The 21,558-nt window shown below is 39.6% G+C and overlaps 3 protein-coding genes across 6 annotated transcripts; 2 read left to right on the forward strand and 1 right to left on the reverse strand.

Annotated features, from left to right (window-relative positions):
- Window positions 1–76: 76 nt before the first annotated feature.
- On the forward strand, window positions 77–5,984 carry dnal1 (dynein, axonemal, light chain 1). Its single transcript, XM_041954071.1, has 8 exons — window positions 77–111; window positions 595–633; window positions 873–982; window positions 3,073–3,128; window positions 3,232–3,287; window positions 3,443–3,569; window positions 3,917–4,057; window positions 4,701–5,984. Exons 1-8 carry the CDS (start codon window positions 109–111, stop codon window positions 4,748–4,750), a joined length of 582 nt encoding a protein of 193 aa, XP_041810005.1. The 5' UTR covers window positions 77–108; the 3' UTR covers window positions 4,751–5,984.
- A 1,203-nt stretch (window positions 5,985–7,187) lies between these two features.
- Window positions 7,188–15,651, forward strand: tedc1 (tubulin epsilon and delta complex 1). 4 transcript variants are annotated; one of them, XM_041953807.1, is made up of 8 exons: window positions 7,188–7,613; window positions 7,919–8,003; window positions 8,209–8,429; window positions 8,522–8,659; window positions 8,974–9,036; window positions 10,857–10,943; window positions 12,177–12,335; window positions 14,585–15,651. In XM_041953807.1, the coding sequence occupies exons 1-8, from the start codon at window positions 7,470–7,472 to the stop codon at window positions 14,888–14,890; spliced, it is 1,203 nt and encodes a 400-aa protein (XP_041809741.1). In that variant the 5' UTR covers window positions 7,188–7,469; the 3' UTR covers window positions 14,891–15,651. The 4 variants fall into 4 exon arrangements, with proteins under 4 accessions (XP_041809741.1, XP_041809743.1, XP_041809744.1 ...); XM_041953809.1 differs by having other exon boundaries at window positions 12,177–12,320; window positions 14,585–15,646; XM_041953810.1 differs by having other exon boundaries at window positions 12,110–12,335; window positions 14,585–14,823.
- A 366-nt stretch (window positions 15,652–16,017) lies between these two features.
- On the reverse strand, window positions 16,018–17,556 carry pth2 (parathyroid hormone 2). The gene is made up of 3 exons (XM_041954559.1): window positions 17,462–17,556; window positions 17,046–17,222; window positions 16,018–16,195 (listed from the first exon to the last, which is right to left on the reverse strand). The coding sequence occupies exons 1-3, from the start codon at window positions 17,554–17,556 to the stop codon at window positions 16,018–16,020; spliced, it is 450 nt and encodes a 149-aa protein (XP_041810493.1).
- Window positions 17,557–21,558: the final 4,002 nt, after the last annotated feature.

Raw genomic sequence — 21,558 nt, forward strand, 5'->3', positions numbered from 1 at the left:
TTCAATGTTTTGTCAACTAGGTCGACTAGTCGCAGTGATACTGCGCAGGCGCAGCTTGTCTACTGCCTTTCAATGCCATAGCAACCAGAGTAGATATCAACCATCAACATGGTAAGGGGTGTGTGTTGTCGAATCTTTTTTCGGTGTTATTTTGTGTTTTTAGGTAGTTTATACGGTCCTAATTGTAGTCACCTATCCGAACATGCAGTGACTTCGCTCAGTTACTTAACTATAGTTAGCTATAGTTGACATTGTTGTCGCTGTGAGCTAACATGGGCTAACTTTCATTAGCTATGTTCCTTAGCTAGCCCTAAATGTAACCTACCGTTAAATAGCTGGCTAACATCAACGTGTATGGATGTCTGTGTATGATTCCCGCAGCCATGTCTTGTATTGAGAAGAAGACGACTAGTTCGAGTGGCTGCTCACTCAGATGTTTAGCAAAATAAAAATGTCTTTATTCAAAGCCTATAAGTTAGCATAGTAAAAACCATGTCACCATTGCTACCTTGTCTACAGTACCTCTCTGCTATTTTCTGCTAACATAATCTAGCCTCTTCCTTTCAATTGACTGTGATGATGATGTTTCTCCAGGCCAAAGCAACGACTGTGAGGGAAGCACTGGCCAAATGGGTGAGTGGCATATAGAAAAACACAGCAGTAGATCACATACAGAATACCATGCAGTGCAGTGTAATAGAACCATTTATATATGAATATATTAAACACACACACACGCACGTATATAAATGTGTGTTCATACTGGTATGTAGAATTTGTGACTGAAATGTCCTTGTGAAGTTGCATAATTGTTGTACAGTTGTAATTGCACATTTGGATCTGTGTGTGTGTGTGTGTGTGTGTGTGTGCAGGAGGAGAAGTCAGGGGAGAAAGTGAGTGAGGCCAAAGCCATAAAACTGTATGGTCAGGTCCCTCCGATAGAGAAGATGGATGCCTCCCTCTCCACACTCACAAACTGCGAGTGAGTCCTGTAGTGATACAACTGGTCATTTTAACAAGTTGTACCCTGGTTTATATGTTTACTATGTTCTATGGCAAGTTTGCAATATTTTCCATATCTACCTAGGATAGATAAAATAATGGATGCATTGTTTATGTTAATGCATGCAGTTTGAAGGCACGTTAAACCACAGATTAGCCTAGTTTAGCTCATTTATTGGATGGGATCAAGTAGCTACCCTGTTCAAAGGTACATGCTTTTCAAATGAAAAATACTTTTTTCATGACAGACATGACTGAAGAATGTACTCATACCATTTGATCCACTGTTAAGGTATGAAGTATTTTCCAGTCGAGCAACAAATTTGGACCAACTCAGCCTAAACAAAATCTTGGAATCCTCAGTAGGTATGGTAGTACTATACACTACAGTTCACTATATTTTGTCAATCTGGTGCAAAATGCTTTTTTCGCACAATTTCACAAGTTGAGTGTTTGTCATGTCTGTCATCTGTCCTTTTTTGCACAATTTATTTGCATTTAGTAACTTACAGAGGTATAAGGTCAATTAAAGAGAATGTATTATATCTAGGACTATACCAGTCTTTGTGCCACTTATTTAGATTAAACAACTGGTTGATTCAGCTTTTATGTTATTATTTTTGAAGTTTCTGTTTTCGTGCACCATGGCAGTGGAGCTACCTAATGCCCCGAAATGGCAAGCAAAGTTTCCTGTCAGGCTGTGTACAGTCCCTAACACGCTGGGGAGTCACATTCTCGAGTTTAGAATTAGGTAAGTGTAGGAGGCACTGCCTGTGATAAATACAAATGTGCATATTGATTTCGAACTATATTGTAATTGTTAGGAATTGGGTCAAATTTGTGAAGGTGTTTGTAAAGAAAAGGCAGTGCACAAAGTTCTAATCTTTTAGCCTTAGAGAATAGGCTGTGTTTTTCTACCTCTGAGAGGAGCTATGATTTGATCCCACAAATATCTAAGGTAGACAGATATAGATAGATAGATGACCGTGTAGTTTACCCTCAATTTGCCTACACATCATGTTTTCTCACTCTTAGTAAATTCCAAAACTACCCAGAAACTTCCTCTTTAACACAAATCATAGACATATACATGAACATATATCCATCCATCCATTTTCTTCCGCTTATCCGGGGCCGGGTCGCGGGGGCAGCAGTCTAAGCAGGGATGCCCAGATTTCCCTCTCCCGGACACTTCCTCCAGCTCTTCCCCTGAGGCGTTCCCAGGCCAGCCGAGCGACATAGTCCCCCAGCGTGTCTGGGTCTTCCCCAGGGCCTCTTCGTGGTGGGGCATGCCTGGAACACCCTCCCAGGAAGGCGTCCAGGAGGCATCTGATAAAGATGCCCGAGCCACCTCAGCTGGCTCCTCTCGACATGGAGGAGCAGCGGCTCTACTCTGAGCTCCTCCCGAGTGACAGAGCTCCTCACCCTATCTCTGAACACATATACTGTATTCTTATTTTCTAAGTGACAACTCTTCAGTGTTTTGTTTTACAGAAATCAGTCATTTAATGTGTGAAACCAGATGAACAAAAATAACTCGACAGAAATCAGATAACGGTCAAATCAAATTATACGACATTTAACATGCTGTCTCTAATGTGCATTAACACCAGTGAAGTACATGAATGATTGGCTGATACTTAATTAGATCAAGTATGTTGATGTTTCCCATGAAAACTACAAAACTGCTGATAAGAGACAACCCTAAACAGTTCACTGACTTCTCAGGTCACAGACAGAATTTTTAGTTGCTGACCATTTAAGAGCAAGTATATATATTATATATATCATCCTTCAAAAAACTGTTATGTTACTGCACTGTATGGGACGACTGTGGCTCATGTCATCTAAATGTCGAAGTATCCTTGGGCAAGATACTGAACCCCAAGTTGCTCCCGATGCATTACATCGGTGTGTGAGTGTGTTAATGCTCATAATGAGCAGGTGGCCTAGCTGCCATATGTGAATGGGTGAATGCAGGCTTGTGTGGTCAAGCCTTTGAGTGGTCAGCAGTCTAGAAAAGCGCTATATAAATACAGTCCATTTACCATTTTACCTTATCCTCAACAGGCAGCTGTCTCTGTCAACAAACTGCATCGACAAAATAACCAATCTCAATGGCCTGAGTGAGTATGAACTAAATGTATACAGTATGACCACACACAAACACACTCTGTTCACAGACGGAAATGTGGTGTCATAATATGATGTTGTATTCTGTGCTTCCAGAGAACTTGAGGATATTGTCATTAGGAAGAAATAATATAAAGATCCTCTCTGGGCTGGTAAGTTACATACAGTATGAAACAGAGTGAAAACTTATTAGTTTGAATGAAGTGTTTTATTATTTCTCACTTTTCCTTCTTTTACTGCTTTCTGTCTTTTTCCGTTTTACTTGACACAGTTTTTATTACGTGTGTGTGTGTGTGTGTGTGTGCAGGAGGCAGTAGGGGACACATTAGAAGAGTTGTGGATCTCCTATAATTTGATAGAGAGACTGAAGGGAATCAAATACCTGAAGAACCTCAGAGTCCTCTACATGTCCAACAACCTAGTCAAAGAATGGGGTAAGCTACATTCATGAATTTAGTCAACACATGTGGTGAAATAGACATAGCTAATTAGGTTGCACAATTACTGTGTTGTGTTTAATATAGATTCATGGAACATGTAGAGGCTAAAGTGACCTGTTTCAGAAAATTAAGCCTTCTCTTTTTGCCTAACATCTTTTGTTTTATTGGCGAGGATTAATAAAGTATGTCAACATAGTATGTCAATTGTTATCAAATCTGTATCTGTATCTAATAGGGGTCAGTAAAAGTTTCTAGCTTCTTAACAATGATTTCTTTGGTTTAGGTTATTTGTTGTTATTTTTTAAGTTATGTGCTGATGTGGGACTCTTTATGTTGTATAGGAGAGTTTATGAGGCTAGCTGACCTGCCATGCCTCGCAGACCTGGTGTTTGTTGGAAATCCTCTGGAGGAGAAGCATTCAACTGAAGGAACCTGGATGGATGAAGCCTCTAATAGACTACCTAATCTGAAGAAACTAGATGGTAAGTATGCTGAATAAATAACTAAACCAATTACTAACTATTCCATATGATTCCAGGGTATGTTAAAAATATTGCAGTAATACTTCATTGGTCCGTAATTTCAGAATAATTTCCGAAAATTTCAAATTAATTGATTCAGATGAATTGCCTGCATAACCTCCAGAGTCTTTTGGTAAGTCAGCTGAGATCAGGTCAGCTGAACATGACAAAAATGGAAAATCTGCCTTAAGGCAACAGTTCAGCAAATATATATAAAAAAGGGGCTGCAGGTTTGCTAGTAGCTAAGTGTGGTGCGACACGTCTCTTCTTTTTGTATGAGATTGTTTTTTATACATGGTCCCTGACAAATAATTGTAATAAACTAATCTAAACTTTATGAATAATGAATTGATATTTAGTTTATTAGAGTTTACATGGATCAGTTTCTTCAAGGAAATTCCTATTTTCCTCATTATATTATATTTCTGCCCAGGAAACTTCCTAGAAAGCAGTTAGAAGAATTAGACGCATGTAAATGGCTTTTCAGGGTCGGTGACTTGAAAAGGAGAAACCATAAAAAAACATTGTCAGTTACAGAACAAGGCACTCAATAAGTCATTGCTTTGATTAATTGATCGATGATCTCTTTTCCTGTTGTTTTCAGGAACTCCAGTCATCAAACAAGAAGAGGATGAAGGAGATGGAGAGAACTGAGAAGCATGACTATGTGCAAAACTACAACCCCCTTTCCTGAGAGTCTTCTCTGTTTGAAGTTTTTGTACATTTTGTCAAGGTCCCATTTGTCAAGGTGCTTTTCTTTGTAAAATTATTTTGAACAGTATAGACTTTATTGAAGATCAACAAGCACAAAATAACCAACAAATACACAGAATGTGTATTTTTTAGAGTTAAAAAAGGTATGTTAAACTAACAGTCCTTCAGGCCTTGTGGATTTGGGACCAGAAAGAGGATTTGATGAAACCTTTTAAGTGGAAGTACATGATAATTTCACATTCCACATTTCCTAATGCCATTTTTTTAACTTTCAAACTATGATGGTATCAAAGCTAATACTAATTATTCTTGTTAACTGAAAATGTGTTGTGAGAATTAGCAGTACAGTGTCATTTATAGGCCAAAACCGCTGTCCTTGATGCATCTGCCTCTTTATGTTCCTCGAGCAAGAACTAAAGCACAGTTTAGCACACACACTAGTGAGCAGAGACGTTTGTGTTGGACCAGATGTTGATTAGATAACACTATAAGATCCATGCTGCTGGACCTTCTCTCGCCTAATAGGAGTTGGCTTTAAATATCTAACACAGTCCTCTCTCCATAACATCATCATGGAGAGATGGCCAAAGCCAAAGATTAGCGGGATTATGCTACAATTTCATCACATTGTGTAAGTAGTGGAATAACTGATGGTTAAAAAGTGACTTGGAGTGTCAACCACAGATCTAGAAAATCTAGCAAATACTTGCATCCTGCCATGGCGTACTGTTTTTCCCAGTTATCAAAATTCAGGAATTTGCTGAAATCGTGGTCTATTACCAGCCCTCTGACTTCTCAGGTAATAAGCAGTAGTAGCATTAAAATAGGAGGTTGAATTAGTATGTACTGACCCTCTCATGAGACATGAAGGTACCATCTCCAGCTCTGTTGCAGCAGCCTTTGGGCTGGACTGTAAAGCCAACATGATATCAACAGTGAAAACTTGCATCCACTGCTCTGTTTGTTACTCTGTTATCTGAGATCTTCCTGACTATAGAGAGGTCATGTAGGATTTCTCCACTTGATCATATTCAGATTTAACATGAATATGCATTGTAATAAGGTCTAATGTTTATTTTTTTTGAAGGGCACAAACTAGTCTACTGTATTTTATTGTCACTTTAACTTAATTTTGGATCCATAGTTTGCACATTGTTCCTGTTCTTTATGATGTCATACCAAGGTTAATAAATGTAGTATATCATCATTAATTGTGTCTGTGTAAAATTATTTTCATGTTTTGAATTATTTTAGGTATGTTTGTACATGTAATTGTGAGATGTTTTTAAATAATTTTGATACTTGAAGTAAATGCTATTGAAGTACTCCGGTTGAACCTTGTCACTTTAAATATAATGGCAATCTTGGTAATATATGATCATGTTGTATAGAAAAATTTAGTAATAGGACTAATATATACAAACAGGATTACCTGTTTTTGTAATTCAAACCAAGAGGCAGTAGTGGAGTGTAACTAAGTAGATTTATCCATGCACTTTACAAATTTACTACAAATTTGAGATAATTGTACTTTGTTGAGTGTTTCAATTTTGTGCAAGTTTATACTTCTTCTACACTACATTTCTGAGGTAAATATTGTACTTTTTACTCCACTACATTTTTCTGATAATAAAAGTTACTAGTTACTTTTCAGATTATTAATTTGTCATACCCTTCCTGTCCAGTGAAAAGCATCTCCAAATACTAAATTTGGTCATTTTAGATGTCAGTTTATCTGATATATTGAAGGATTCAGTCTTCCTAAGGTGTTCCTTTATGGGTATTATAGAATATCACTGACATTTTTTTTTCTGCAGATTAAGTACTTTTACTTTTGACACTTAAAGTAACTATTACTGATAATACTGACATAAAGTACGGTTTTGTAGGACATACATGTAGTGGATAATTATAACAGTACTACTGCTATTCTTTTTAAGTGAAGGATCTGAATACTTCTCCATCACTGCTAAGAGGTTACTTAGGCTTATGTGATAGGTATATTTTGTCATTGAGAGTTGCCCCTGCTAAACTAAAGGTTTAAGAAGTAATCTTTCCCTACAGAGTGCATGAATATATAAAACGCATATAGAGGTGCTTCGAAGTTAAATGAATTAAATTTGTTAAATTAATTGAATAACCTCATAACGCACCAGTGAAACTTAAGTCCGGCCCATATCTTTTAGAATCACATTCATAATTCGCCAACATCGACATTCATCACAAGAAAATGACTTAAAAGGGAGACTAAAACCTGAAGGTGGCAGTAATGCGACATAATAGATGCCGGCTGCCGTAAAACTTCAATGAAGAAGAAGAAGAAGAAGAAGAAGAAGAAGAAGAGGGGGACGAAAGAGACGAAGAAGGAGGAGGTGGAGGTGGAGCAGGAGCAGCAGCAGCAGCAGCAGCAGCAGCAGAAGAAGAAGAAGAGGGGGACGAAAGAGACGAAGAAGGAGGAGGAGGTGGCGCAGCAGCAGCAACTACCTCGTACCCGGAAATTGTCTTCGCTGCGAAACCTCAACAACTAAACTACTAAGTGGTAAAAATGTCATTGCAGATGCCTCTAAAAAATGGAAAGTGTCTCTACTGGACTAAGTGTGATAGCTGAGTGGATCGAAAATTTGACTTATATCCGTGTAATGTGCGGTGGCAGACTGCAATGCAGCGTAGTAAAGCCGCTGTGAGTGTGCAAGTAAAGCAGGTGATAGGAGCTCTGTGTGAACTGCTAGTGGCCACCGGCCTGGAAGTTGTCCCCTTACCGGAGACCTTCAGGCGGGCTAAATTTGGTGGTGGACGCTTGGTGGTACGTTGATCTTTTGTTGAAGATGTTTGTTTTCACTGTTAAGGATAGAATGCTACAGTATTTTCTCATTTTCAAGGTCTGTACTTATCCTCGAGTTCCGCTATTTCCATTTCACTCTACTAGCTGCATTGATTTGGCTTTAGTTACTAGCCGATTGAGTTTAACGTTACATACAGTAGATATGATGGCTTAATTAAATGTTCTATACATGAGGGTACAGCAAACTATATATAACATTTTATTTCAGAGCAATTTCTAATAGACTCAGTCTCAGACCCATCTTTCTACTTACTGTTGATTTCCAGGAGGATCAGTTTTGGCACCTCCTTGCCAACATCCTTCAGGCAGCTGGCATTGTTTCCTGTGAAGCTCCAGCACAGCCAAGAGGAGGTCGGTGACACTCAATCTGACAAAACACATTGTAAATACCCGACAGCTAACAGCTCATTTTATTATTTGTAAATTACAGATTGCTTGGAATCACAGTAACATTTTGGACAACAGCATTTTCTAAAAATATACTCTTTTTATGATCTTTTATGATGTGAAGTGGCCTTTCTGAGTGACTGAACGTACTTTCTCTGTCTGTGTATAGCTTCAGAGCACAGGAAGCTGGTAGCTGCAGGCCTCTGGCTGACTGGCTACCATGCTAACTGGATGTGTGGGAGGGAGGGAGGAGAAGGAGGTGAAGGAGAGAGATTTACCAGCAGAGACCTCCTTCTGGCGCTGGGATGGCTCCTCGCTACAGGAACACTGGAGAAATTGCTGACACAGCAGGTGCAGCAATTGGACAAAACACTGCTCACACCTACACCTGTAAGTACCACCAGTACAACGCAATATACATTAAACCTACTTTATTTGTATTTGTGTGCTTTTATACTATCTCTAATCTCTGTCTATGTCAGGTGAATGCACAGCTTTCCAGTAAGCTCCAGTTAGACTCCTCATCTATGAGGAAACTTCAGTGGCTCATTGGCTGTCTGAGATGCCAGGGGCAGACCCTGCTGTCCATGCAAGAAGAGCGAACTCGTTTGCTCCATGCTGTGAGAAAATCCCCTCTTCTTTTCCATTGGCTACAATTCTGTATTTGTCAGTTGCTGCAATGTAAATTCAACAAATTTGAAATTAGTTTTGGAGCATAACTGTAAGATGATTGCAAACCACAGAGGCCTTCATTCCAAACAGTCGCCAAAATGCACATAACCCTAACCGTCAACAATGTGAGCTTCCCATAGGACAGAATGGGTACATTAATGCACATTTAGAGCTTTGTTACTGTCAAATGTCAAGTGTCAGTTAAGCGAATGAAATATTTATTGGATTAAGTTATAAAACCAACCAAGATTTTTTTTCTCAGGTTTTGTTTGCTGCCGTGTCCTCCGCTGTGTGCTCTGATCAAAGCTCAACATTGCTCCAGGAGGTAAGTGTATCTGTGCCCGTGTGTGCGTGTGCTCTTATCAAAATAATTTACTAAAACCATTTGTTAGAGTTATAGTTAGATAACAAAACAATTTCCTGACTATGGAAGCCAATGGAGGGCTATATTAAAATGATGATGCAGACTTGAAAATCAAAATGTAATTCCACAATGGCATTATAATTTTCCATTTATTTATATTTTGTTTTGGTAAAAATGAAAATGCAGTAATCTAATTAGACTTTTCATATGGGTATTCGCTGACCATATTAAAATGAAAATGGAAAAATTGTTGGACATTTCATTTTCAAAGACTTAACCGTCTATAGAGTGGATAATATTCAAATGCAATAAGGGAAACCACATCCCCAATCTATTGCATTTTCATCTACATATCAACATGCTCTGAAGTAGACAAAATTCAAATGAAAATGTAATCTGTCAGTCTTCTCATCAAGGCAGGTCTTCAGTTAGAATGTCTTCTCTCATCTTCCTCAGTCTCCCAGACAGATGAAGTGAGTGAGGACATTATTCTACAGGTCCATGAGGAAGTCAGACAAGCCCCATAGTCTGGAGGCAAGATGAAAATAGCAGCTTTATGATTTGTAACTATCTATGTTACCATTTGGCTAACCATGTTCCTGGGGATTTGGCTAATTTCAGGCATGTTAGAACCAATAGTAAAACCTAAACCCTAAAATAACTGGAGGAGCACAAGGCTGAAGGACTCGCCTCCTGTTGAGCTGGTGCATCAGAGCTGCACAGGTGTGGCTGGATCAGTTCATTCACCACATTACTCTCAGCTCTAAATTCTAAATTTCTAAATTTCTCCAGTATTGAGCTGCACAGAGCAGCAGTAGCACAAACCAAGAACTTTGGTGAGTCTGAGAATAGGACAAAACAAAACAAAGGGGGCAAAATTCTTCTGCAGATTGGCATCCACGAAGGAGACCTAGACTTACCTCCTGACTATAATGTGCTAAGGCCAGGATTCTGAGGTCTTTTTGTTTACTTTTTATGTTATGAAAACCTCTCACCAAATGCCTGAAGGAGTTTTCACACTCACCAGCATATTCAGATGTCAGAGCAGGCTTTTGTTCTTGCCACAGCTTTATTTTGGCTTCAAACGACTCCACATTTAAAACCAGAGAGTTGAGAAGCTGGTTGGAGCTTGACGTTCACCATGTCTGTGAAGGCCCAATAACACAGCTACTTACTATCAGTGTGTTCTATGACAGCTTTTCCTTCTTCTCTATTAATTCTTCAAGACAAACTGACACTTTGGAATAATTTTACTCTGTCCAGTGCTGGGAGCTCTGCGGTGGAAACGAGGCATGTCCTCACAAATTTTCCTGAAAGAAGTTTTGAGCTTATTCAGTATTGGCTTGCTCACCACAAAACCTGGCTGCATAGCATTGTCTCTGCCAGAATGCATTCTTGTGAAAGGTGCTTGTTGGGCGCCCAAACTGCACTGAAGAGCATTAACTTCATACAAGCCTGTTTGTCCGTCCAGTTTAACACGTTTCAAGCTGTAATGATGTTTGAAATTTGCCTTTTTCATCAATGCAAGCTTGTCCCCTAACCTTTCACAATTAACACAGATTAGTGATAACGCTCTTTGTCTCTCTCTGTCTCTCTCTCTGTCTCTCTCTCTGTCTCTCTCTGTCTCTGTCTCTGTCTCTCTCTCTCTCTGTCTCTCTCTCTCTGTCTCTCTCTCTCTCTGTCTCTGTCTCTCTCTCTCTCTGTCTCTCTCTCTCTGTCTCTCTGTCTCTCTCTCTCTCTGTCTCTCTCTCTCTCTCTGTGCGTGTGGGCGTGTGTTATAGGACTGTTTGTGTATGCAGCAGCTCTGTGACCTCCTAGAAGCATATCTGAATTGGAAAAAGGTTGAAAAAGTCTTCTGGACATGGATGGTGAGTATACACGAAATGACATTAAATGCAATAACCACTAACAGTCTTCAGAGTTCAATGTAAAATATGTTTTATTGCCTTAAAGCAGGTACAACAAAACTGAGCTGGTCCCAGGGAGCAGCTGAATTATAAACAGAAATCACACTCATTTATGCATACTTAATGTGGCGCTTCTGTTTAAGGTCATTTCCATTGATATTCTCTTTTGGCCTGTCAAGACACTATTGTTCCATTTTCTGTGCTTTCCTCCGCCCTCTGAAATGTACTGGTGTCTGTCCTTACCAACAAGTGATATCTTCACGGAAGTTGACATCAAACACACTCCTCCTAGGCCAGGGGTCGGCAACCTTTGCCACTCAAAGAACCATTTCTGCACATTGTCTGCACATCAGGGCTGTATGCCGTCACCTTCATCTTCACACAGGATCATCAGCTGCCATTTGTGAGGCGTGCGCGATGAACAAACTAAAATAAAATACATTTTAATTAAATACTTATTAATTCGTCTCAAAAGCCACAGGGAGCTGCATCAGAGGGATGAAGAGCCGCGGGTTGCCGACCCCTGTCCTAGGTGTAAGACACCATTGTATTCAAGGACTCACTCACAATATCAAACAGCTTTCAATTCAATTCAATTCCATTTTATCTATATAGCGCCAAATCACAACCAAAGTTATCTCAGGACACTTTACATACAGAGCAGGTACAGACCAAACTAATTTTTTCTTTTTTTCAGCCTGTTAGCATTATTTTCTACAGTTCACTCCAGGTTACAAAAACTAAAATGCATATTAACAAGAGTATGCAAAAATATGTAATTCTAGTGATCGTAAATGTATAGTAAATATGATCAGCAATATTTTTTGACTATGCACGAATAGATGCAGTTTGGACATGGATTAAATATTTCCCACACAACAGCACAATGCAACACATAACTCATTTCCAACACTGTGGTTCGTGATTCCTTATAAATTTATTAGGCGCACGTTCCTTGAAGTGGCGTATAGTTTACTACCATGGGAAAATGTAATTGTAAAATTTAAAAAATGAAAATTCTCACCAAATAATAAGTATATGTATGATTTGAACACCAATGCATTTTTTTTTCACCAGTTATACAAGTATTGCTTCCAGCCCACAGACTTGCTAAATTGTCCTCTCAGTTTCCTTCAAGATGGCAGCAGCCACGTGTACCAGGAAATGTGACACAAAGCATGTGTGTATGTGTAGGACAGTGTGGTGGACTGCCACCTGACAGATCCTGTTGTCGAGACGCCTACACGTGTACCCAATCGGAGTGCAAGACTGTGTCACCATGGAAACCAGGGGCTAAAGAAATTGGAGGAGATGCTGTTAAGACTGCCTACAGGACAGGTGTGCAGCACAGAGGTATTTGACCTGCAGAGGTCATTGCCACATGGTTTTGATCAGATTTGAATGATCCTTGAGGATCATTAAAGTTGATGAAACTGTTGCAGTTGTTGAAAATGAAAGTGAATGGAAAAAGTGCCAACAATATTCATAATCAGTCTTAAGTAAATGAAACCTGTGAAAAAAAGTTACTCAGTATATTTAAAAAAAAAAATTCAGCATTTTTGGGAATACATGTGCCTGCTTTCTTGCCCAGGGTGAGAAGAAAAGATGAATGTATTTCTTCAGCTCTGTGCGTGCAGTACTGAGTTGGAGTCAGGATGTGTTTCGCCTAGCTTAGCATAACTACTTAAAGCAGGGGGAAACAGCTAGTATGGGTCTGTCTGCAGTTCAAAAATCCACCTCTAAAGCTCACTAATTAATACGTTTGATCATGTTTGTTTGATTTGTACACAAAGAGAAATGTCAAGCCCACAGTAGGTGATTTTAGGGGAAGTTAACAGCAGTTTAGCTGTTCACTCAGCACTTCTGTGCCCAAAAAATCAGCAAAAACACACTCCTCAGAGCAGACAGTAATCACTCAAGAAACCTTATAACGGCTCTATGGGATATGTTTTCAGGCTATCTCGAAAGTGTAAACAGCACTGATGATTTCCATTCAAAAGCCACTGAGCAAAAGGAACACTTCAGAGGAACACCAGGGGATATCCTTTACCATATAAAGAGTTTGCTTTATCAAATGGGTTTAATTCAGCATCTGTATAAATACAACAACCAGTACTTACATACTGGCATGTCCTACGAAGTGATCCTTCTTTGAGGGATATCTTTTCTGAACCCCCATTAACTTAATTCAGACAAGCATGTAGACTGTCTTGTCCACTCAAGCTCTGCTGTCCATTTCGATACCGTCTCCCCGTCCTAGCGTTTATCTGTGGGTCACTGTGCTCACTGCTCCAAATCCACTGATGCAAAGGAGTCTGTGCTCCCGTGCACGTGGAAAAATGAATAGATAAATTGCAGTAGCACTCACATGATCTACATGCTGAAATGTCCCTGCGGTCTGCTGTATTTTGGCCAAACTAAACAAACTCTAAGACTGATGATTCCAGCACAGAAGGCTGGTATTGAAGCTTGAATAAGCAATGGCATGTCGTTATGGGAATGTACATTGTGGATCGGCCTCTTGACAAATAAATCCATTTTGTGTTTTATGATCGGTCTAAGATGTTTCCCAAAATGTTTGATTGTTTCTATTCTATTTTTATCATATATATTTATATTTTCTGTCGTATTGGCTGATGTAAGCAACACCCAGATCCTGCCCACCCTATGAGAGACGGCTGTTAACATCTGGAACTTCTTCTACCACCACTACCTCCGATTACTCTGCTGAGGATATCTTACTATAACCATGTGCTCCAGATCTCATCTTTCCAGATCCTGAGCCATAGAGGTGATGGTGTAGAACCAGGCTAGCTGTTTCCCTCGGTCTCCTGTCTTTGCACTAAGCTAGGCTAACCACATCCTGACTCCAGCTCCGTACATAACACATAGACATGAGATTGGTATCAATTCTCTCATCTCACTTTTGCAAAGAAAGCAAAATCTTAAATGTGCTTACCAAAATGTGCAGCAAGTCCTTTATTCCTTTATTTGGTGACAAACTTGCTCATATTGGGTGTCAGTCATGAAGCATTTGTGTGCACCAACTTGATGGTGACTTTTCGGTATGAACAGAATAAAAACGTCTCATTTTCATTTTACTCAAATGTTAGTTGGAAAATAATTCATACATATTTGACCATGAGTACTGAAAATCATGTTCTTTTCAATTATTTACTGTAAATTCTAGACCAAAATATATTAAGGAAAGTGCAATTAATGCTGTTAATACCCAAAATGTTGCAATAGAGTTACTACATTAAACACTTTCCATACTTTTTTCAGATTGTTTAAGTGCACAGTGTGATAGATAACAATACCCTACTGAAGATATAAGCAACTGATTATTTGCTTGATGTTTGGTGGCACTAGGTGTGCAATTAGCTATAATTTCTAGCATAGAGTAACATTATGTTACCACAGCCATGCATGAATTTTACCTGAATAAACATACATATTTGGTCTGGCTTAGCTTTAGTACTTTACCAGTATTAAATGTTGCAGACACCTTTTGGTCAGTACCCAAAAAGTATTGAAAAATAGGAAAATATGGCAGTATGAAAAGAGAAAGTTTCATATTAACATTTTGTAATACGTTGCAGGGAGAACCAGACAACACCTCCCTCCCTCCTCTTCTCTCCTCTCTCCCATCCCTGCCTTCCCACCCCCAAGTCTCCCGAGCCAGGCTCCAGACTGAGAGGCCTGTCAAATACAGCAGCAACGCAGCAGAGGGGCTCCACAGTGGGGCTGAGGCTCCAGACAAGCTCCCATCGTCTCAGGCTGTGCAGGTGCTTCTTCAGACAGAGGCTCTGCTGCTGGAGAGGAGGGACAGGCAGCGACTGGCCAACAGGATGCAGCTGCAGGAGATGGTCTGCAGGCTGGATGAACTGTTGTTGATACCACCATAGACTTTTTTTTATCATGGCATCAGCGGGAACATGACTATTATTTGTCTGATGGAAGTGTTCTGATATTCAGGAAGCTGATGTGTTACTTCATAAACAAACATCCATCATTGATGGATGGATGAGCTTACCAAAAATGTACTTGAGTTTTGATGGAAACCGGATACTTTCTTGCAGTGTTTACTTTGATGAGAAAATAAGCCTTCATTAACTTCATTTTGTTGTAGCTGAAAATGATATTAACCTTCATATGTCATTTTTAATAGAAGTAAGTGCTCCACAAACAGAAGAGATAAAAGACACCAGAAAAATCAAAAAGCAGTCATCGTAAGGCAAATAAATAATTCCTAATATATGCAAGCTGTCCTCAGTATTTATGAGCAAAATGGAAGATAAATGTTTTAGACATGTGTAGACATGAATGGAACAATAACCATCACATCACAAACATTATATTAACAAGGTGAGCAGATTTTAGTATTGTAGATTAATGAGATATGGAATTAGTATCCCTGTGTCCTCACAGTTTGTATGGGTGTTTAAGAACTGTATTGTACAAGTCTGACACATCTGACACTCAGAAAGCAAACAAGAGTATTTCACAATATATAGTACTACTAACTTAGTGTTTTGCACATTTATTTTCAGATAAATATGTCTAAATGTGTTAAATATGTCTCTAATATGTGTTAGTGGACCTTAACAGACCTTTATATAACCAATACAAACACTTACATTCACTCTGCTTTTGGCAGAAGTTAAATTGTGTAGGAAATACAGATAGATTACTATGTTAACAGTACTATTAAATTCAGCTGTCGTTACATCTGTATGATATTTATGAAGTCAAAAGCTGCAGTTTTCAAAAACATCTTTATGTATCAAATTCAATAACACCAAATTAGTTTCAGCAGGACCAACACATTCACTTTACATTTATGTATTGTTCAGCAACCAAACAAACTATTTCTACATCACTCATTTAACCATCTTGTGGGAAATGAAAAACTTAATTACAGCTTTGTGCAGGATTGGAAATACAACAGTACACGTTAATGTCAACATTAAGTTCGAGTCTCGGGCTGAGCAGTTGCAGAGACTTGGCATCCCTTTCAGCTTTTTTTGCAGGATCATGAAGAGTTAACCACCAGTAGTTTCTGCATGTAGGAGTTCAGCCACTTCTGTCTCTCCATGGAGGTGAGGAGTTTACTCTTTTCTCTGAAGGCAGCGTCATCAGCCACTACCATGTTCCTCTTCACCGTGCCAGCACCCTGAGGCGACCATTCATCAGGCCACGCCGTCTCCATGCTAGAGATTCACAGATCAAAAAAATCAGGGTACCAGAGGCTCCAATACTAATAGGTATACCAGTTTTCTTTTTTCTTTTTTTTACCATGTGAACTGAATCTGATTTGACAAAATTTACAACACTTGAAAGTATAGTCTGTTCTCTAAGGTGCACTGCTTGATTTTGATGTTGCTGCTGATAGCAGCCTGAAGTCCCAAATTGCATGTGAGGTAAAGGAATAGTTTGACGTTTTGAATTTTAAATAACACACAATATAATGTATTAACTGCCAAACGTAATAGTGGAATTTGTGACCTCTGGACAGAGCTAGGTTAAGTGTTTTTAATACCTTGTTTCTAGCCTTTGTGCTAAGATAACTGTGGCCGGGGTCTAGCTTCGTGCTATCAATCTTCTGATCTAACTATATTTGAAGGGTCAGCTCATCCAAATCACAAAAATACATATTTTGTCATTGACACATAGTGTGGTGGATACCAACTTTCATTCATTTTTCTACACTGAAATCCTTACTGTTAGGTTGGGAAATACTTAATAGTTTTACATAAAAATAATTTACATGAAACAATATCAGCAAAGAAATGAATGAATAGGGAGAAAGGGGTTTTTTTTGGATTCAGCATTGTATTCCTGTAACACTGTCAGACTAACGAAGGACTTTTAATGATGAGCAGAACCAGAGATATTCTCTTTTGTTTGTGTAAATATGAAATCTATACAAACCATATCTTACCTTTGATATTGCAAATGTTAGCGAGGGACATGTTATATCAGTGTCACTGAATGTCAGTCAAATCAAGTGTTGTGGCTGCATTTTAACATCCGTATTGTTCTTCGTGTTGCTTCAGTTACCTCGCCTCTGCCCTTTCTGGTGCAAACAGCCACGCTTCCCTCATCAGTCCTGCCTTGCTATCTGCTGCTGCTCTGAGGCTGGGGGCTGACATCATTTGAATGCTCCAATCATGGAGAGAGATGGAGGGGAAGAGGACATAGTCATCTTGTTTAGGTTCCACTGAATCATCAGGAGTTCTGGAATCAGATAAAATTAAACTTGATTCCTTGGAAAACATATGATTGTAGATAATTGTATTATCAAAATATCAAAATAAGTCTAGCCTATTATAAAGAAAATAAAAAGTTATATATAAAGGTATCTAAGGTACTTGTTGGTTCACTGGTCTGTTATTTTGGTTGTTATTCATATAAAACCAATTTTCCATTAACAGTGAGAGTTTGCTGCTGCCTTTATGAGATTTAATGAGTACAACCTGAGAGGTAGTCCAGGCTGAGGGAAGCCCCAGGTCATACCCAGAGTGCAAAGCAACAGAATGGACATTCGAGGAAAAGCAGGCAGTTCTGACATCCTAAAAAAATCAAAAAAAGATGCTTCCATTTCAATAATTCAAGTACGTTAACTGAACTGTGTATAATCTTCAAAATAATCAACAATAAAGTAACCAAAATAAATCATCAATATAAATAAACACAATGAAAAAATAGACAAAATATACCTCAAGGCTTGTTTCTACCTTTCATATTTTTCATACCAGCATATACAAACAGGATTCTTAATGTTAATAAAACAATTTTCTAAGGCTTGTTCCACAAGGTTCTGTATAATGCTTGAAAAAAGCGGTTTCTTTGGCGTTGGTGTCTGTGTATTTTTGACACTCATATAGTATAATTGAAATAAGATAAAATAGGCTTAGAGTATTTCAGACTTTCTGTGTATTCCACAGGGAGCTCTCTCCAAGATCGGTTGCCACCTGACAACTTGGAAGCTGCTGGGTTCATGTGAATATCTGGGAACTAAAATGAGCCAGAAATGTTTGAGGCACCCTGACATTGCCTCTGCATGCTGCAGTAAAGAACCATTTTAAGGCTGTGTATGTATGTTCCACACAGCTCAAGAGTGTTTTTTTTTTCTTAAAAACTGAGTGAGTAACAAAACTCAACAAGCTTGGAAAATCCTCTTCTGTTTTTGAGGTTTAGTATGTTCTCAGCTGAAACTAAATGCAGCCAATCATGATCACAATCAGCAAGACATCTTTTTTCTGCTTCTTCAAAAACAAATTAAATTCATGCAAATGCATTAACACACTTGGAAATATACTAGCATTAACTTGCAGCACAGCTTAAAGTAAAATTACCTTAATGCAAATGTGACTGTCAAAATTTTTTAGGCTGGTAGTTAGTTGATTTCTTACCTGCTTCTCAGGTAGACGTGTTGGTCTCTCTGTCCGTTAAAATCAACTTCTCAAGGTCGGACTTCAGAGGTTATAGGTCAGGCATCAGAGATCAGCAGCGAAATGTTCCAGGGCAAACCACAGCGTCATAAATGACTGAGTGCAGTCAGTACTTTCTGTTGGTTACTGCTTAGGATCTACAACTTATTTCTACTTCAGTCTTCTGTAAATAGAAACAAGTTTGGACTCCACTCGTTCTGTTTTTTTTTTGCACTTGGACTGCTGGTTGCTTCTGTAAGTGACTGCATGCAGGTCTACTGTGGTTGAAAACTATCAGTTCCTTGTCGTACTTACTTATATACCCTGGACTCGACTGTTTTAACCACCATCCCCCTAACCCACCCACACATATACACAAACATGCACACCCTTCTCCAGATCAAACCAACTTTGACTTTAGTGTGCAGGAAGACAGCCCTGGTGGAAGTGCTGTTAGCTTGTTAGTGTCCCATTTCAAAGACTCTTCGTCATGGTGCTGTTGTGGAGAGCCCACCATCTTATTACTGAAAGTCGTAGTGCTTGTGTGTGTGTATGTGCAAGTTGTGACAGATTAACCAAACACTGGATGTTTCTCCCCAAAACTAAGGCATTACTGTCTTACTTTTTCTACACAGAAAAAAATGCATATTTATGTGGCTCTGCAACAACTGACTTGACTGACTTGGGGACAGCGGAAACAAGCTGCAAACACAATGCTGATAGTCTAAATGCATATTTTCAACATTCATTTGGAGTCATGTTTGTCCGATAGTCACTCTCCTTGCTGTGTTTTAGTCATCACCAGTTCCTGAGGGAAATAGCTAGCTCATCAGTTGCAAGATGCTCCACTATGTCCACTATCTCCAAACATCCGCTTTAAAGGAAGTGGTAAAAAAAAATGGATGTGTCCATTTGCAGGCACATATTTGCCCCTGGGACATGAAATAATTTATATGTGTGGATTCCAACTGAAATGGAAGACAAAGGTGAAATGGTTGAGATTCTGAGTGTGTTCGCATACAAAAAGCTTGTTATCATTTAAGGATCTCATTATGGCTCTTGTTGGAAATAATGACCTGTGCACAGGAAGCAGCTGCTCTTAACAAGGGCTCTGCAACACACTGATTTTACAGAGAATAACAAGCTTTACACTCAAAGCCTGCACCACCTCACACTACCTATGTTTTCATCAGAAATACTGTCAGCCCCCATCTGTGCCACTGTATATGTGTTCACCAGTTGGAAATGACAAACCAGTGACAAATTCTAAAAAATAAATTCTCTAGAAATGTGAGTGGATCTTGGTGTTTGGTAGTTTTTGAACCACACGTACTGTCCATTGCTGTGTGATATAGATATGATCTGATAGAGGTAACGTAGAGAGCAAATGAAAGAATGAATAAGGAGAGCTTGAGAATGAAATGTGAGTTTCATGTTTCCTCTGTCAGTTTCTTGGGTTATGTGGTGGAGAAGGGACAACTCCGGGCCGACCCCTCTAAGGTGGAGGCGGTTAAGGAGTCCCTGCCACCTGGAAGCAACTGCAGCGTTTTCTCGGGTTTGCTAAGTTCTATAGATTTATTCGAAATTATAGCCCCACTCACTCAACTCGCCTCCCCAAAGGTCAGTTTTGTTTGGTCGTCAACTGCAGATTCTGCTTTTGTAAAACTCATATTAAGAAGTTGTTGTTTATTAATGCCCCTGTTCTCATCCACCCAGCTCCCGAGCAGCAGTTTGTGGTCGAGGTTGATGCCTCGGATTCCGGGGTCGAGGCCGTCCTCTCCCAGCGCCTCCCTGCGCCTTCTCTCTCCCACGGAACCCAATTATGATGGTTCTGGCTCTGCAGGAGTGGTGGCACTGGCTGCACAGGGGGCTGCACGGGGGGCTGCACAGGGGGCTGCACAACCCTTCATCGTTTGGACTGACCACAAAAACGTGTCTTATCTCCGCACGGCTGACGCCCGTTTCCACTTCACCCTTACCTACCGTCCCCCTCCGGCAGCTTACCCTGGAGAGGTATTGTCATGATTCTGCTTTTGTGTTTCCTCTCTTCCCGGTCTAACAGTTTTTCTTCCTCCCTCTCTGTCAGCAGGTAAAGGTGGGAGGGAGGTGGGGTTGAGCGAGCCTCATCAGTTAATCAGCCCAGTTTCTTAAACCATCACCAGTTCCTGTTCCAGATTATAGTTTTGTTTAACTAAGAGTGAGTTTTTTACCTGCAAAGGCGATTTTTTGTTCTTTCAATAAACATTTTTTTCTTACGACTCTGCAACTGGGTCCCGGCTCTCCTTGTTCACACGTAACAGGAAGAAGTTCAAATCACAATTGCTGCATGAAGGGGACATAACTGTTGGCTGTAGAAAAGCTATAAAAAAAGGCCCCATTTCCACTGATATGTCACATAGTTTCAGACGCTGTTTGTCGATCTGGACTTTATTTGCTTGACAGTTTAATGTGAGCTTACTTGTGGTACACATACTGTACATATGAGGACGTATGTGATGGATGGAAAACAAAAGCACACTTTCATACAGTATGTCCATGAACAGTAATTAAAATGGATTCTACACCTCCTGGTTACTGTAGGTCAGGCATCTCAAACCGGTTCCATAAAGGGCCGTGTGGCTGCAAGTTTTCATTCCAACCCAGGAGGAACACACCAGGCTGGAATCAATTAATCAGCTGATCTCAGTCTTCAGCTGATAACTAAGTGATCCCTTGATGTTTATTGGTTGGCCTGATGTGCTCCTCCTGGGTTGGAATGAAAACCTGCAGCCACACGGCCCTTTATGGAACCGGTTTGAGATGCCTGCTGTAGGTGTTAATTGCTGGTTGCTGTCCAGCTGATTGGTCTGTCAAGTCTCATGCATGTCAGGGATATGTAAAATCACTTTCCCATATGATGTCAGTATGTCACCTGATGCATGTGTCCTTGACATCCATTTGACTTTAACAGAGCTAAATTCATTAATACACATTCTTGTTTGGATATACCTCATCCCTACAAACAGACATCAGACATGAAAGAAGAATCTGTAGGCAAGTGACAAGATTTTGGTATCGGAAGCGTTCTGGCTTCTGTTTGTAGTCTGAGTAGTGTTGACCAACCACATTTGAGCGGGCTTTGGTTGTGTGCAGGTAAACAG

Source organism: Chelmon rostratus, chromosome 15 (genome assembly GCF_017976325.1).
Source record: "Chelmon rostratus isolate fCheRos1 chromosome 15, fCheRos1.pri, whole genome shotgun sequence".
Classification (NCBI taxonomy): domain Eukaryota; kingdom Metazoa; phylum Chordata; class Actinopteri; order Chaetodontiformes; family Chaetodontidae; genus Chelmon; species Chelmon rostratus.